The sequence below is a fragment of the Phalaenopsis equestris genome, unplaced genomic scaffold, assembly GCF_001263595.1.
Source record: "Phalaenopsis equestris unplaced genomic scaffold, ASM126359v1 Scaffold000421, whole genome shotgun sequence".
Taxonomy (NCBI): Eukaryota; Viridiplantae; Streptophyta; class Magnoliopsida; order Asparagales; family Orchidaceae; genus Phalaenopsis; species Phalaenopsis equestris.
The window spans coordinates 1,049,336-1,062,279 of NW_018164862.1; the positions used below are offsets into that span (position 1 = coordinate 1,049,336).

The 12,944-nt window shown below is 33.4% G+C and overlaps 1 protein-coding gene across 1 annotated transcript; it reads right to left on the minus strand.

Annotated features, from left to right (window-relative positions):
- Positions 1 to 301: 301 nt before the first annotated feature.
- LOC110027223 (protein AAR2 homolog) lies at positions 302 to 10,692 on the minus strand. The gene is made up of 4 exons (XM_020728559.1): positions 10,481 to 10,692; positions 9,015 to 9,097; positions 4,933 to 4,990; positions 302 to 373 (listed from the first exon to the last, which is right to left on the minus strand). The coding sequence occupies exons 1-4, from the start codon at positions 10,586 to 10,588 to the stop codon at positions 302 to 304; spliced, it is 321 nt and encodes a 106-aa protein (XP_020584218.1). The 5' UTR covers positions 10,589 to 10,692.
- Positions 10,693 to 12,944: the final 2,252 nt, after the last annotated feature.

Genomic DNA, 12,944 nt, shown 5'->3' on the forward strand with positions numbered 1-12,944 from the left:
CTCGCTCCTCCACCTGTCCCTTTTTCTCTCTTCTCCATTTCTCCCTCTCTTGCACACTCACTAAAAATACAATAAGCACACACACAAACCCTTATAGTGAATTTCAATAATTAATATCTGCGATTTATATAGGCCAAAAGGTTAAAAGATGTAAACGACTATCTCACAACACTGATAAAAATCCTACAATTAAAACTAGTCACATTCATTTCTTCTTAAACTTTGTTCGTCAAAATCCTTAGTAGGAGTCATAGTCCACTTATCTTACACTTTGCTATACCATAGTAGAGTAATATATGGGTTAGATAATAACCTCTTCTTCTGAAACTTTGATCAGTTGTTCCTCTCTCTGACACCATTTACGAACAATTATCTACAAAATCATAACATGAAGAGAATGAGTTATTAGTCCACTGTAAATGCTGTTAGAGAAAATTCTTCAAATGACGAACAACTAAAATAAAATGAAAAAATAATAATAATAATAAAGTCATTAGAATCATGTTTTAAGTGGTCATTAATAAGCAATCCAAACTGAAGGTCTCAAAACATGGTTGGAAGTTTGAGGACCTAAGCTGAAAATCTATGTTTATAAGAAATCTGCTCCTCATTTTTCTTTAAAATATTACGATGTCGTTTTTCGTGAAATCTGAAAAAAAAAGTAGCTAATAGTGCTCCTTAGATTGAGCTTCACAGGAATTTTCCTAGTTGAACTGAATCAGAAGGCTTTAACCTGTGCACATTTTTGTTTCTACTGATTTATTGAATTGATTCCAAATAATTTAATTTTTATATTATATTTTTAGTCAATCAACGTTGTTTTATAGTAAACAATAATATTGATGTAAGAAAATATAAAAGCTCCTACTTAGATGGGAGATTGGATATTCTGCAATGTTTTGGACAAAGAAATTTGTTTGGTTAAGAAAATAATCCAAGCCGCTTGGATTCACTTTCTATTTCTATAAAATTATTTGAGTCTTCTATTTAATATATTTTCATTTTTATTTTAAAATAGACAAAAAAATGTCTAGCATTGCAACATCTCTGCCATGATGGTAGGGAATATCATAGCCACGATGGTATGGGTGTTGAAGAAGCAGTTACTACGTGTAACCTATCAATAATACATCTTGATTCGTCTATAATGGTAATTCTAGTTCTTTCATTCGATAAACTATTCAATTTCAATTAAATTTAGAGATAATTGAACTTTAATCCAATGGATCAACTGTTATGAATCATCTTTCCTTATTCCTTCTTGTAGTGTTGCAAGAGGTATTAATCTTAAGATGTTCAAATATTTTTTTCAACAGTCTTTCTACATATTACTTCTAATCCACCCTGCTTCTTTCTTAATCTTCTAACAATAATTTTATCTACGCATTTTATGGATGCATTTTGATCCATCATTAAGAACATCCAAAACATTTTAATCATATTTTCTGCTAACTTACCTTCAAAAGATGCTACTTCCACAATCCAAATAATATAATTATTCCTCAATCAATCTGGTAGGAACCGAATGAATTTTCCACTAAGAAATTAGGGCAAAAAATATTTTATTTCACGAATACCAAACAATTCAACACAAATACATAAGGTAAGTGCCTACGATTCATGACATAGATAATCTCTCCCATTCCTGCAATTTGAGAGGTGTTAAATCTCTCTCAAACCCTAACCCTAAGACTCAAGACCTAATCTCATGCATAACCCTAAACCTAAACATATTAGCCCTATTCATACTAAACAATCATAAATGAAGAGTGACTAAATTTCCCTTAAGCTAATAAAGACTAAGTGGCTCATAGGCAATGTCATAACATTACTCTCCTCCCAAAAAGACAACTTGTTCTCAAAGTGGAAGAAACGGTTATTGGATCCGGTCGTATGGCTCCGACGTGGCATCATCATCTGATAATCATTTTCATTTAATCATAAACTCGTAGTGACCATTATTGTCTCGAAACGTCATCTTGTGCACATCCTTCAGTCGTATTCGAATATGATGGCACACTGACTTCAAGCAATCCTAGAGAATACTGAATCCCCATACAACTCATCCTATAGCTTATCGATCCTCCAGAATCTTTGTCAACTACGTATCATGTGTTTCTTCCATGATATGCAACTTGATTAATAATCTCAGCACTGCCTTCTGGATCACCCTCATCATAGTCTTCAGCGTCACCAACGTCTTGCACCAATTGGGGTTACAGCGAAGCATTACCATCTTGTCTTCATCCTGAATACTCTATAGTGTTCAAATCAATCCCTTACAAGCTCCCTCCCTCTTCTCCACATCTCGTTCCCATCATTACTTCTAAATCATCTTTCGTCTGGAAAGCTTCCGCATCAAAAAGCACAGGTGCAGTTGGATGCATCCCTCTGCAGAAGTCCCAACCACCACAGTTCTCAATCCCAGGCTGATACTTTTAAGCGATCTTCTCCACCCCTGAATTACATGCCGTTCTAATCTGCCTGTTGTCGCTCGTCCCAAGCCTCGTGATGCCATGCAATTCCCTCTAGATGTTGACGCACAAATATGTTCTCGATTCCTTGTTTGATAATGCAACTCCCGATCTAGCGACATAGTCCTGATGTCGATGAATCCTTTTGGTTGATGCTACTGACATTCGTATCTAACACCACCGCTCAATCCCCCGGTGGCTGAAGGTGGTTTTGTGTGAAACTTATGATCTTCTTCATCATTTTTTCCAGTGTCGTGAATCTCCTCTTGAATCTCCCCTCCATGGACACGAAACACTTCTCTATTTCAGATCTGAATTGGCTCACATCTTACTCTACTTTCTTCTCCAGAACATTTGTTAGTTTGTTTATTGTTGCTCTCAAAGAAATGTTCAATCATGAAAGTGAAACTTTTGGATGTTGTGATCTATAATGTTGGCTTCCTGCTAGCTCAAATTGTTACAATATTGGTTCTATCACCAAGCCATATGCTCCCTCATATTGTATGGTGCTATTAATTCATGGAAGAATGCATCTATACCCCGTGAACTCATCATCGCTAGCTTCCCCGCAAAAATTGCCACATAGCAAGGTTAAGGAGTGCAGATGTATGCCACAATCCGATCTCGCTTCATTGAAGCATCCCGCTGCAGTATTTTGTAAGACTCACAAGTCAAACCATTGTCGCTAGCTTCCCAGCTCTTGTAGCATTTATGAGTCGCAAAGAAAAGGGAAAAAACAGTGATCCCATCGAATTCCCAACTATGCCGCGATTTGATATCACTGTACACCACAGTCCCATCGTTGTTTCGACCAAGGAAAAAGGTAGCTTCGTCCCCTCCATACACGATTAGCGCTCAAAGGAGAATAGCTAAGTTGATCTTGTCTATTGCTCATGAAATCGTGATTGTTTTCCCTATATTCAGCAATCCTTCCTCCAATTGCTTCTTCATAAAAATTTTGGCTCTCATATCTAAAATAAAGCATGTCTGGTCCTTCTTTGTTGTTTCCTTGAATAGAATGCTATGATACCAATTTAATAAAAATTGAATCGATTTTCCACACATGAATTAGGGCAACATATATTTTATTTCATAAACACCAAACAATTGAATGCAAATACATAAAGTAAGCACCTACAATTTCAGAGGCAGGTGATCTCTCCTGATTCCTACAATTCAAGAGGTACGAAATATCTCCCAAAGCCTAACCCCAAGACTCAAGACTCAATTGCATGCATAACCCTAATCCTAAACATATTAGTCCTATTTATACTAAATAATCATAAATAACTAAATCTCCCATAGGCTAATAAAGACTAAATGGTCCTTATGTGTCGTCATAACACAATCCTATCTTACACCATACACATCTTGAGACTCAATTATATCATGCTCAACTTACCTATAAATAACTTTTTTAACTACTCAATGCTCGAATCGAAGCAGCATATTTTAAAAAATTAACTTTAGATCACCATGATATTCACTTATCACAAAATAATCACACATACTACTTTTTTGACTGCTCAATCTTAACTCAATTAACCCCATCCTTATATCTATTATCGTCATTATTCTGTAGAACAAATTCAATATACTTAAATCTATCAAATTACGTATAATTTAATCGTCTAGTAATACTGAACAATAGTTATTATTATCATACCCGCTAAAATCATATATGATATTCTCAGTAGTTCAATCTTCATTCTACTAAATCATTTTCTTCATTATTCTAACTCTTCAATTATTTCATTAGATGTCTAGATAATTCATCTACAAAACGCATATGTCAAGAACCGCACTTTGAATATCCTTTAAAAAGAATATTTAATCCATAATGTTAACTAATTCACATAAGTAAGAAATATAACACCATAAAAAGCCCCATCGTGTGCCCTTCATTTAATGAAATTACAAATAAATTCCGAGTAGAATCTTCTTTATTTGATTTAGTAAGTGCTGCTAACCACATTGTACTGCAAAACACTCTTATCAAAGATTCTATTGAAAAAAAAAATTCTAACTGGTCTTTTAACTGCAAATGTTCATTAAGATCCTGAACAGAAAAAAAATGCAAGTCATTGAAAGTTTACTGCAGTCTTATAGCCATTCAAAATGAAACTCAATAGAGGAAGAATGCGCATAATGTCCCGAATGGAATACACATCTGAGTGATTGACTGGAAAGCTTGCAAATCGAATACTTTTCAGCCACCTAAACTTTATTTTTACATTTATAACACCCAAATCTTTCATATCACATCAAAAATACCACCATTTTAACACTTAGAAAGTGTAATACACCTCTCCTTTTTTTTAAAACTTTCACACATAGGTAAGGTAGCATATATGTAAAAATTGAAGTTTATACGTTAATGTAAATACATAGGAATTGAGTGGTACGTATGTAAATCTTTCAAAAAAAAAGTAAAGAGAAAAATAGATTCTATTAGTACCTCAAAAGAGTGTATGGTAAGAAAGAAGCCTATAGTTGGCGAGAACTCATGTCCTTCCCTGTGTATATCAATGTGAGCAAAACAAAACAAAAAAAAATAATTATCTGAACAGCATAAGTTTACATAAATTTTGTTCACGAAGTAATGACAAGCATGCAAGCATAAAAAATGAATAAGCCTCGATATTTAAAGAGCCATAAAATAAAATATTAAAAGTGAAAATACCCTAAGACACGTGCCAAGCCATATTAATTGCTTCCAATTTAAGCCTTAATCAGGCCAAACTAGCTTTTAGATATCACTGGCGAGAAGTTACCAGAACTTTTAAGCACAAACAGCAAACCAATAGCACAAATTCAAAATTAGCTAGAAAGATAAGTGGCATGTTAGACGCATGCCCACAATTCCACAAATCTACACCATTTTAATAGTTAAACAGCTCTATGATTGTTCGGTGAAAAATAACCCCATGCTTTCATCAACCCCATCCCAAGTCTATTATCTCTTAGTTGCTAATAGCATGCTCATATTTGACAAAACAACCCGATACCGCCTGGCCAAAAAAAATAATCTGAAACAGGAAACGAAAAAATGGCCAGAACAAAAATGAGATGCAATAATCAAATAAAGATACAAGATATAAGAGTTTCCTACTCTCGCCAAAAACAGGGATACATAAATCATCACCAACAAGATTGACGAAGGAAGGTAACCCGGGATGTCACCACCAATATGGAAGGCAACGACGTGGACATCAAATCGTTCGAATCTGGGAAACACAGAGGGAGCAAAAGCCTTCACACAACTCAAACGAACAAAAAAACCCATTGAAACAGAAAATACAAAATATAAATAGTCCATGCGAGGAAGAAACCCTAATTAGAAATAAGAAAATAGGGAATAAATAAATAAAAAAGAAATAAACATGCTAAAAATAGGAAATTTCAAGTGACTTAGTCGGCAAAATTGTCACTCGAATCGCAGTTTCAAGCAATCCCACATCGCGCACTCCTGAGTTTCGCGATCCCGTTTCACATGCTCCCAAGTATCGCGATCCTGTATCACGAGAAGGATTCTACATGTCAATCTACCGAGATTGGTGGAGATTGGACCTCATCTATCGAAGCTTTTGACTCCTCATTATATGATGTCAAGTCAGTCATCTTGAAGATGGCAGAGCTGTTGTAACTACCTGGGATTGGATGGCCTTCAATTTCGAACACTTGTCTCCAATGTGTATGGTAGGATTTAGGTTTGAGAGGTGGAGGAGGGTGTATGGGAGCGGTCTGGAGTGAACAAATAGAAAAAAAAAATTTTGGGGGTTGATTTGGAAAATCAACAAGGGGGAGATTTTTTTTTTTTTTGGGGGGAGGGGAGATTTTTTTTTTTTTTTGGGAGGGGGGAGACTACGTTTAGACTATCTTTAATACCAAATGATACCAGAAAAGAGGGGGGTTAAAGAAGATTTGGCAAAAGCAACAAAGAAAGCAATCCTAAACAGAAAAAAAAAATACAGTAAAAACAAAAACAAGATGCACTAATCAATAAAGATACAATAGTTTCTTACTCTCGCAACCGACCGAGATACAGAAATTACCACCTAAAAGAATGACGAGGGAAGGATACTTGGGATGTCACCACCAACAAAGAAGTGATATAGTTTTCAGCACTTAACATTGTGGATACATACTCGTTCTCATTCGGGAACAACAAAGGGAGCAAAAGCCCTCACACAACTCAAATGAACAAAAAAAACCCAGAAATAGCAAATACAAGTTATAAACAGTCCATGCTAAAAAGAAACCCTAATTAGAAAAAAGGAAATAGGGAATAAATCAAAAAGAAAAGAGGTTTTGTGAAAATAATAAGTTTCGGGTGACTTCGTCGGTGACACTATAGCCCGAATTACGGTTTCACGTGATCTCATGTCTCGTGCTTCCAAGTTCTGGGATCCTACATCACAGAAAGCATTCCACACCCACATCACACCCATTAATAACTTCCAACCTCGACCATTTTGAAGACCTTTCAGAAAAACATTGGTCTTTCCACCGACCATAACAAGATCAAAATTTTCTTTTAAAAAAGATTATTAAAGCCTAAAGTTTTAAGCCAAATTATTGGGTTACCCCATTTTGTCCCTCTCCGTTGTTGGCCTTAATTATCATTTTTCCAGCCACTTACTGACATAATCAATAGTCAATTATATCTATGGAAAGGTAGTCCACTCCCTCACTGGTAGACATCAATTGGTGAAAACCGTTCTCCTCTCAGGTTCGTGTTATGGCGTCATGCTTTCCATATCCCCAAAGCTGTTTTGAGGAAAATGTCCTCCATTTACTATAGTTTCTACAAAATGCGGGCACTAAGAGAAACCTTAAACAAGTTTATTGAACACCTATCTCCATGGAAGGATGGGCGGTCAGGGTATGACTAACTCAAGTTACATCAATATCACCTCTTGGTTGAAATTTGGTTTAAAATTATAAAAAAGATGGTTTATGGATGCATCTTAGATGCCCATACGCGCAACGAGAATTCACACCCAACTCTCCTACGAAAGTTTTTATTTTTTTTCGGAGTCAACTTTGAGAAAGAATTTTATTTTTTAGATAAGATATTACTCCAACATTCCACTCTCATTGTGTGAAGGCCTTATGATACAGTTCATGGGCAAAGCTGTATACTTGCTTATCCCTCCTGAAATAAGAGAAAAGTTTCAATGAACACTAGTCATTGGACACAAAGTGATTAGAATTTAATAGCAGAAACTAAGTATTAGATTAAGAAAACTGATTGCCTGTAGCTTAGACTGAAAGGTATGGGAAATGATTGTGATCCCAATCAACATTTATGGTTCAATTTCTCGAGTTGTCATGTACCTTTCTACTTAGAGAAGATGGATGAATGTTTCTTATCAGCAATCATAGCTGGTCTCCCAAAATGAACTTATAAACTTAAGGTATTTTTTTAAATAATAAGAAAATTTTAGGAAGATTTATATGCGTACCACTCAATTCCTGTGTATTTACATATCTAATAATTATACTTCAATTTTTACATATGTAACCAAATCTATGTATGAAAAGATGTATTTCACCTTTTGAAAGTTAAAATAGTGGTATTTTTTATGTGACATGAAAATTTTTTGTGGTATAAATATAAAATAAAAAATTTAAGTGTTAAAGATACAACTACATAGGAATTGTGTGATATGTATGTAAATGCCACAAAATTTTGAGTTGATCTTATCTAATAGAATATGTTATGCCCTATGGTTCAAAACTCAATGTAGATGAGCCATTAGTGAACATTCGGGCTTTGGCCATAACTGTAATATAATGTAGTCATTTTGAGGCAAAACAATCCAGTCTAAAAGTCGCCGCCTGAACCACGTCATTTTATTGGTGGCAAAACAACACAATCAAATGACACTTGTCATATCTTGATTGGCGTGAACTTTTCGGAGAGAGAGCATAGAAGTATGTTTGATATGAAATTATTATCACCCACTACAAATTAATATAAAGGGTGGAGGAACTTATACTCTTGGCCTTAGGTAGTAGATTCACATAAATATTTTTCTTAAATTTATAATATTCCCATTTTTTAATATTTTACTATGATTTAAACTAAAAATAATTTGTACTAAGATATAGGACAATTTGGTAAAAGTAGCCACTTCGATAGAATTTTTTTTCTTGAGATTTTAGACATTTTAATGATAGTGTCTCATTTAATTGAAATTTTTATTAGGACAGGCCGCACACGCATCATTAAGATATTTTGAATTGTCAAAGTTTGTTCAATGAACTTTTTCAGCCCTGTGCACTTTACTTGAAAAGGGTTGAGTTTGTAGTTTGTATATAATTTAAGTAAATTGAAATTTGGTTGTATTGCAAATGTTACCAAATCTATCCTTCATGTAGAGGATCGGGTCTATAATTTTTTTACTAACATGATCTCAAGTCATTAGATTATACCATAGCTTCAAAAATTATGAGCATCATTGAAAAAACTTTAAACAAAGAAAATTACATCCGACTGGAAAAAGCTAGAAGAGAGAGAGGTGAGTTGCTCACTTGCTAGAGGAACAATAGTAGATAAAATGTGGCCCTGGAGGGAGCATCTTTATGCCCTTGAAGTTTGGACCAACGGAATACACCTAGAATAAAAGAAAATTTTCAGGTTTAAGCTTCGAAATTGGTCGCAAAAAAAGGAAGGAAAAAAGACTTGAGATCAATGATAAGATCAAAACAGGACTCATGCACAAAGCAAATTAAGCACTAAAAATTTTGTCTAAAAATTTTGTAAGTTAGAAAAATATAGAAAACTAATTTGATTTTTGTTGCCCTGTTTCACTAAAGAAATAAAGAAACTACCTGAAAAGGCAAAAAGCACCCAAATCCTTTCAAGTGAACAGCCTGCTACGTAAAATACCCAATAGACAAGGAAACTACTCTTTCTATCTCCATTAATAAAAATGTTTATACAATTTACTCATCTCAGCCCTTATGCGATATGCTTGCCTTGACACAATCAATTCTATGCGTTCCTTCACAACAACAGATCACTTCAATCATTGAACTCCAAAACTATATTTCAAATGTATCAAACCATTCTTATATTCCAAAACAATTATTTCAGTCAAAAACAAATATGCAAACTAGAAACTACAAGAATAACCAAAAAATGGTTTAAGAGAAAGCATAATTAGAGCATGTTTTTCAAACAAAATTAATGAAAGACAAATAAGTTTCCCCCGAGGGACATGCTAAGGAGATGGAGCTTATCAGTAAAATGTTTATGGCTTGATTACTTGATAAAAACGTCCTTAAGGGTACATTACTAGATGTATTCCAAGACTAATCAAGATACTCATGAGAATATCCATTGTAGATTCAATACAATTCTTAATATTTTAGAAGATAGTTTTCAAAATTTTACAGGACACGCCATTAAGTTCTGCAAAACAACAACAAACACAGTCAAATGAATTATCATGTAAATATGTCTTTACAAATCATTAAAGCATATCTTAAAAAAACGTCGAGAAGTATATTACAACCTGAGCAAAAGTTTGGCCGTGATATCCTGAGCGAAGTTTCTTCCCAAGAAAAAATAGTTTCTTACATACGAAAATAATGGTTTCAATGATTTTAATCACAGCCTGAGCTGAGCTCCCCGGAGACTAAAAAGGAGCAATTTCAAGTTCATCAATTGCAAGTAGAACACCAGAACAAAAAAACGATATATTTTCTAGTACTTTAAAAAAAAAAAAGAGAACCTGATGACAGTGGAAACTTAAGCTCACGGAAGGCTCCATAGTTCAAACAATGGCATTAAACCTCAAATAAAAGTTCGTACAACTAACTTCTGGAACGATGAAAGGGTGGTGCATGCAAAATTAGCTCAGAACAAGGAAATCTTCTTCTTCGTGAGAATAATTTACAGATATCCGATATGTTACGTTCTAGTCGACAACAAGAAGCAGAAAAGAGAATCTAGATAAATAAAAAAGAGGAACCGAAGAGCATGGTATGAATACCTGGGTGTCAATTCCCAAAAGCGTGAACTGGGGAACATCGAGTAGGAGAAGAGTTCCCCCCTTCTTTACCAGCTCCAGCGCGGTTTCTCGATCAAGACTGGAAGCCATGATGGTCTCTGAATCTCTCGCGCGCGAGGGGTATTGATAGGACGCTCGGTCAGTGATGAAAGAGCAAAAAAAGTTTCAAGAGACAACAAAATGACTTGAAAATGAGGCTCACAATTTTTAGCTAAAAATAGGAAATTTTATTAGAGTTAGTGTTCGACTGTTTATATTTCTAGCTCAAAAATTTTATTAGTGTTTGGGCTCCTTTGCTTAACGAGTCCAATACGAGTTGTTTAAGAATAAAGAGTCTTTTTAGCAACTTTAATCATGTAGCCATAAGACATAAGACAATAAAGATTTAAGTAATATTTAAATATTATTATTTATATTAAACTAATTTAATAATTTTTATTATATTTTCTTAATCAATATTTTAATTGATTATAAATATTTGTAGTCTTCTAGTCAATTAGATTTTTTTTAAATACTACTTAATATATATATATATATATATATAAACTTGATGAGTAGTATTTCGAGCCAAAACGAGCCGAACAACAAAGAACACATCTTAGTTCATGTTCGGCTCGTTAACTTATCGAACGAAATTAACGAGTTTTCGCCGAACACGAACTTCTTAACGAGTCGAATACAAGCTGTTCGCGAACAACGAGCCGTTTTGACAGCCCTAGCTATTATGAGTATTAAAAATTCCTTAACGAGCCGAACACGAGCTGTTCGCGAACAACGAGCCGTTTTGACAGCCCTAATTGAAGGTAGCCAAATTTGTTTTTTCTAAAAAACATGAGGGCAATTATATAAATAGCACAACTTTTTTTTATGCATTCACTAATATCAAAAAAAATTTTATATTTACATACAGAGCGCTCAAATTCTTAATTTTATATCAAAAATAGCACCATTATAATTTTTAAATGTTGTATGCTCATTTTCATGCATAGATTTACAGTTTGTTGTGTAAATATGATAATTTAGATGTGAGATATGTAAATACATAAGAATATTGTGCCACATATATGGTTTCCCAAAAAAAAAAAAGTCTAAATTTTTATTTACAATTAAAATATTCTAATTATATGAAAATATGACTAAAAACTATTCCACAAAGTGATCAAATCAAATTTCAAACCAAAAGATACAACTCCTCTTCTTAATGCTTATACAATCTCTGGCTATTATTAGTTGTGTAAAAAGCCTATAAAATTTTCCAAGCAATTTTTTTTTTTTACTTTTTGGTGGACTAATTTTAAAGGTTAATAAGGGTAATATGTTTGTTAGTTATGCTTTAAAATGTAATTTGCACTTTAAACCCTAAGCCATGATGACATTAGAGTCACATTATTTGCTATGAATATAATTACACCATCTTCTACTCTTGATCAGATATTATTCAAACTTGATTAAATATCGTTGATAATTTTAAAAATGATTGAACAATATTCAAAGAAGGCGAAACAAGATTTGAAGATTGTTTGAATAAGATTCATTTAAAGTATAATAAGGTTATAACATGATTTGAAACCAATCTGAACAAGATTGAAAAAAGGTTTGAACAAAGGAGGGAAATATTTTAACATGATTTAGTATTGTGTGACTGTGGTTGGAATGAGATTTGAAAAATACTATAACATTAACATAGAGCCTTAGCCGAACATGGTTATAAAATATGTTAACATTGTTAAAACATGATTTAAAGAAAGTTTGATCAAGATTCGAATGAGCTCCAAATATGGCTTAAACAGGTTCTATCATGGATCAAATAAGAATTATATAATGTGATTTAAGGATGGTGTGAATATTATTAAAATACTTTTGATTTTATTGAAACCTGCTTTGAAGTTGTTTCTTGCCTTACTATCCCTTTTAGAATTAACTTACATGCTTATTTTATTATGTATAATGAAATCTAATATAATCACGTCTATAAAGAAGGCTGCTCGTGGCATATAAAGTTAGAGGTGTAATGAAGAAAATTATTAAGTAATTTTAGGATAACGATATAATAACCTCATTGTCAATGTTGATAAATTATTCTTTAGTCAAATCTTAAGTGTCCTAGATTGTAGCTCTCTGAGGCCCATATTCATTAGTTATTATCGAGAATGGTCAGTGATGATAAGAAGGGGAGCTACTTTATTATGTCCAAATCTAAGACAAACATAATTTTTTATATAGTTGAATTAATATTATTAACAAGATCAAGGTTTAGAGATTACTCATACGAGAAATTCACTTTAATGAGCAAAAAAAGTACTTGGATGTAGATAATAACTTCAATAATTTAAACTTAAATGGAGCAGTCCTGAATTGCACTGGGAATGATGATGTCTAAAATATTGTGATATATGTTTTAAATAGTATCCTCGTCAATAATAACAAACATAATATATATATATAT

What these genes read in the sequence shown, in the direction of transcription:
- LOC110027223 (XM_020728559.1), bottom strand. Translation starts at nt 10,588, where the DNA reads ATGGCTTCCAGTCTTGATCGAGAAACCGCGCTGGAGCTGGTAAAGAAG. An exon ending in TTTTGGGAATTGACACCCAG is followed by an intron (nt 9,098 to 10,480) that starts GTATTCATACCA and finishes CTTTTATTCTAG; the next exon opens with GTGTATTCCGTTGGTCCAAA. An exon ending in TACTATTGTTCCTCTAGCAA is followed by an intron (nt 4,991 to 9,014) that starts GTGAGCAACTCA and finishes TGATATACACAG; the next exon opens with GGAAGGACATGAGTTCTCGC.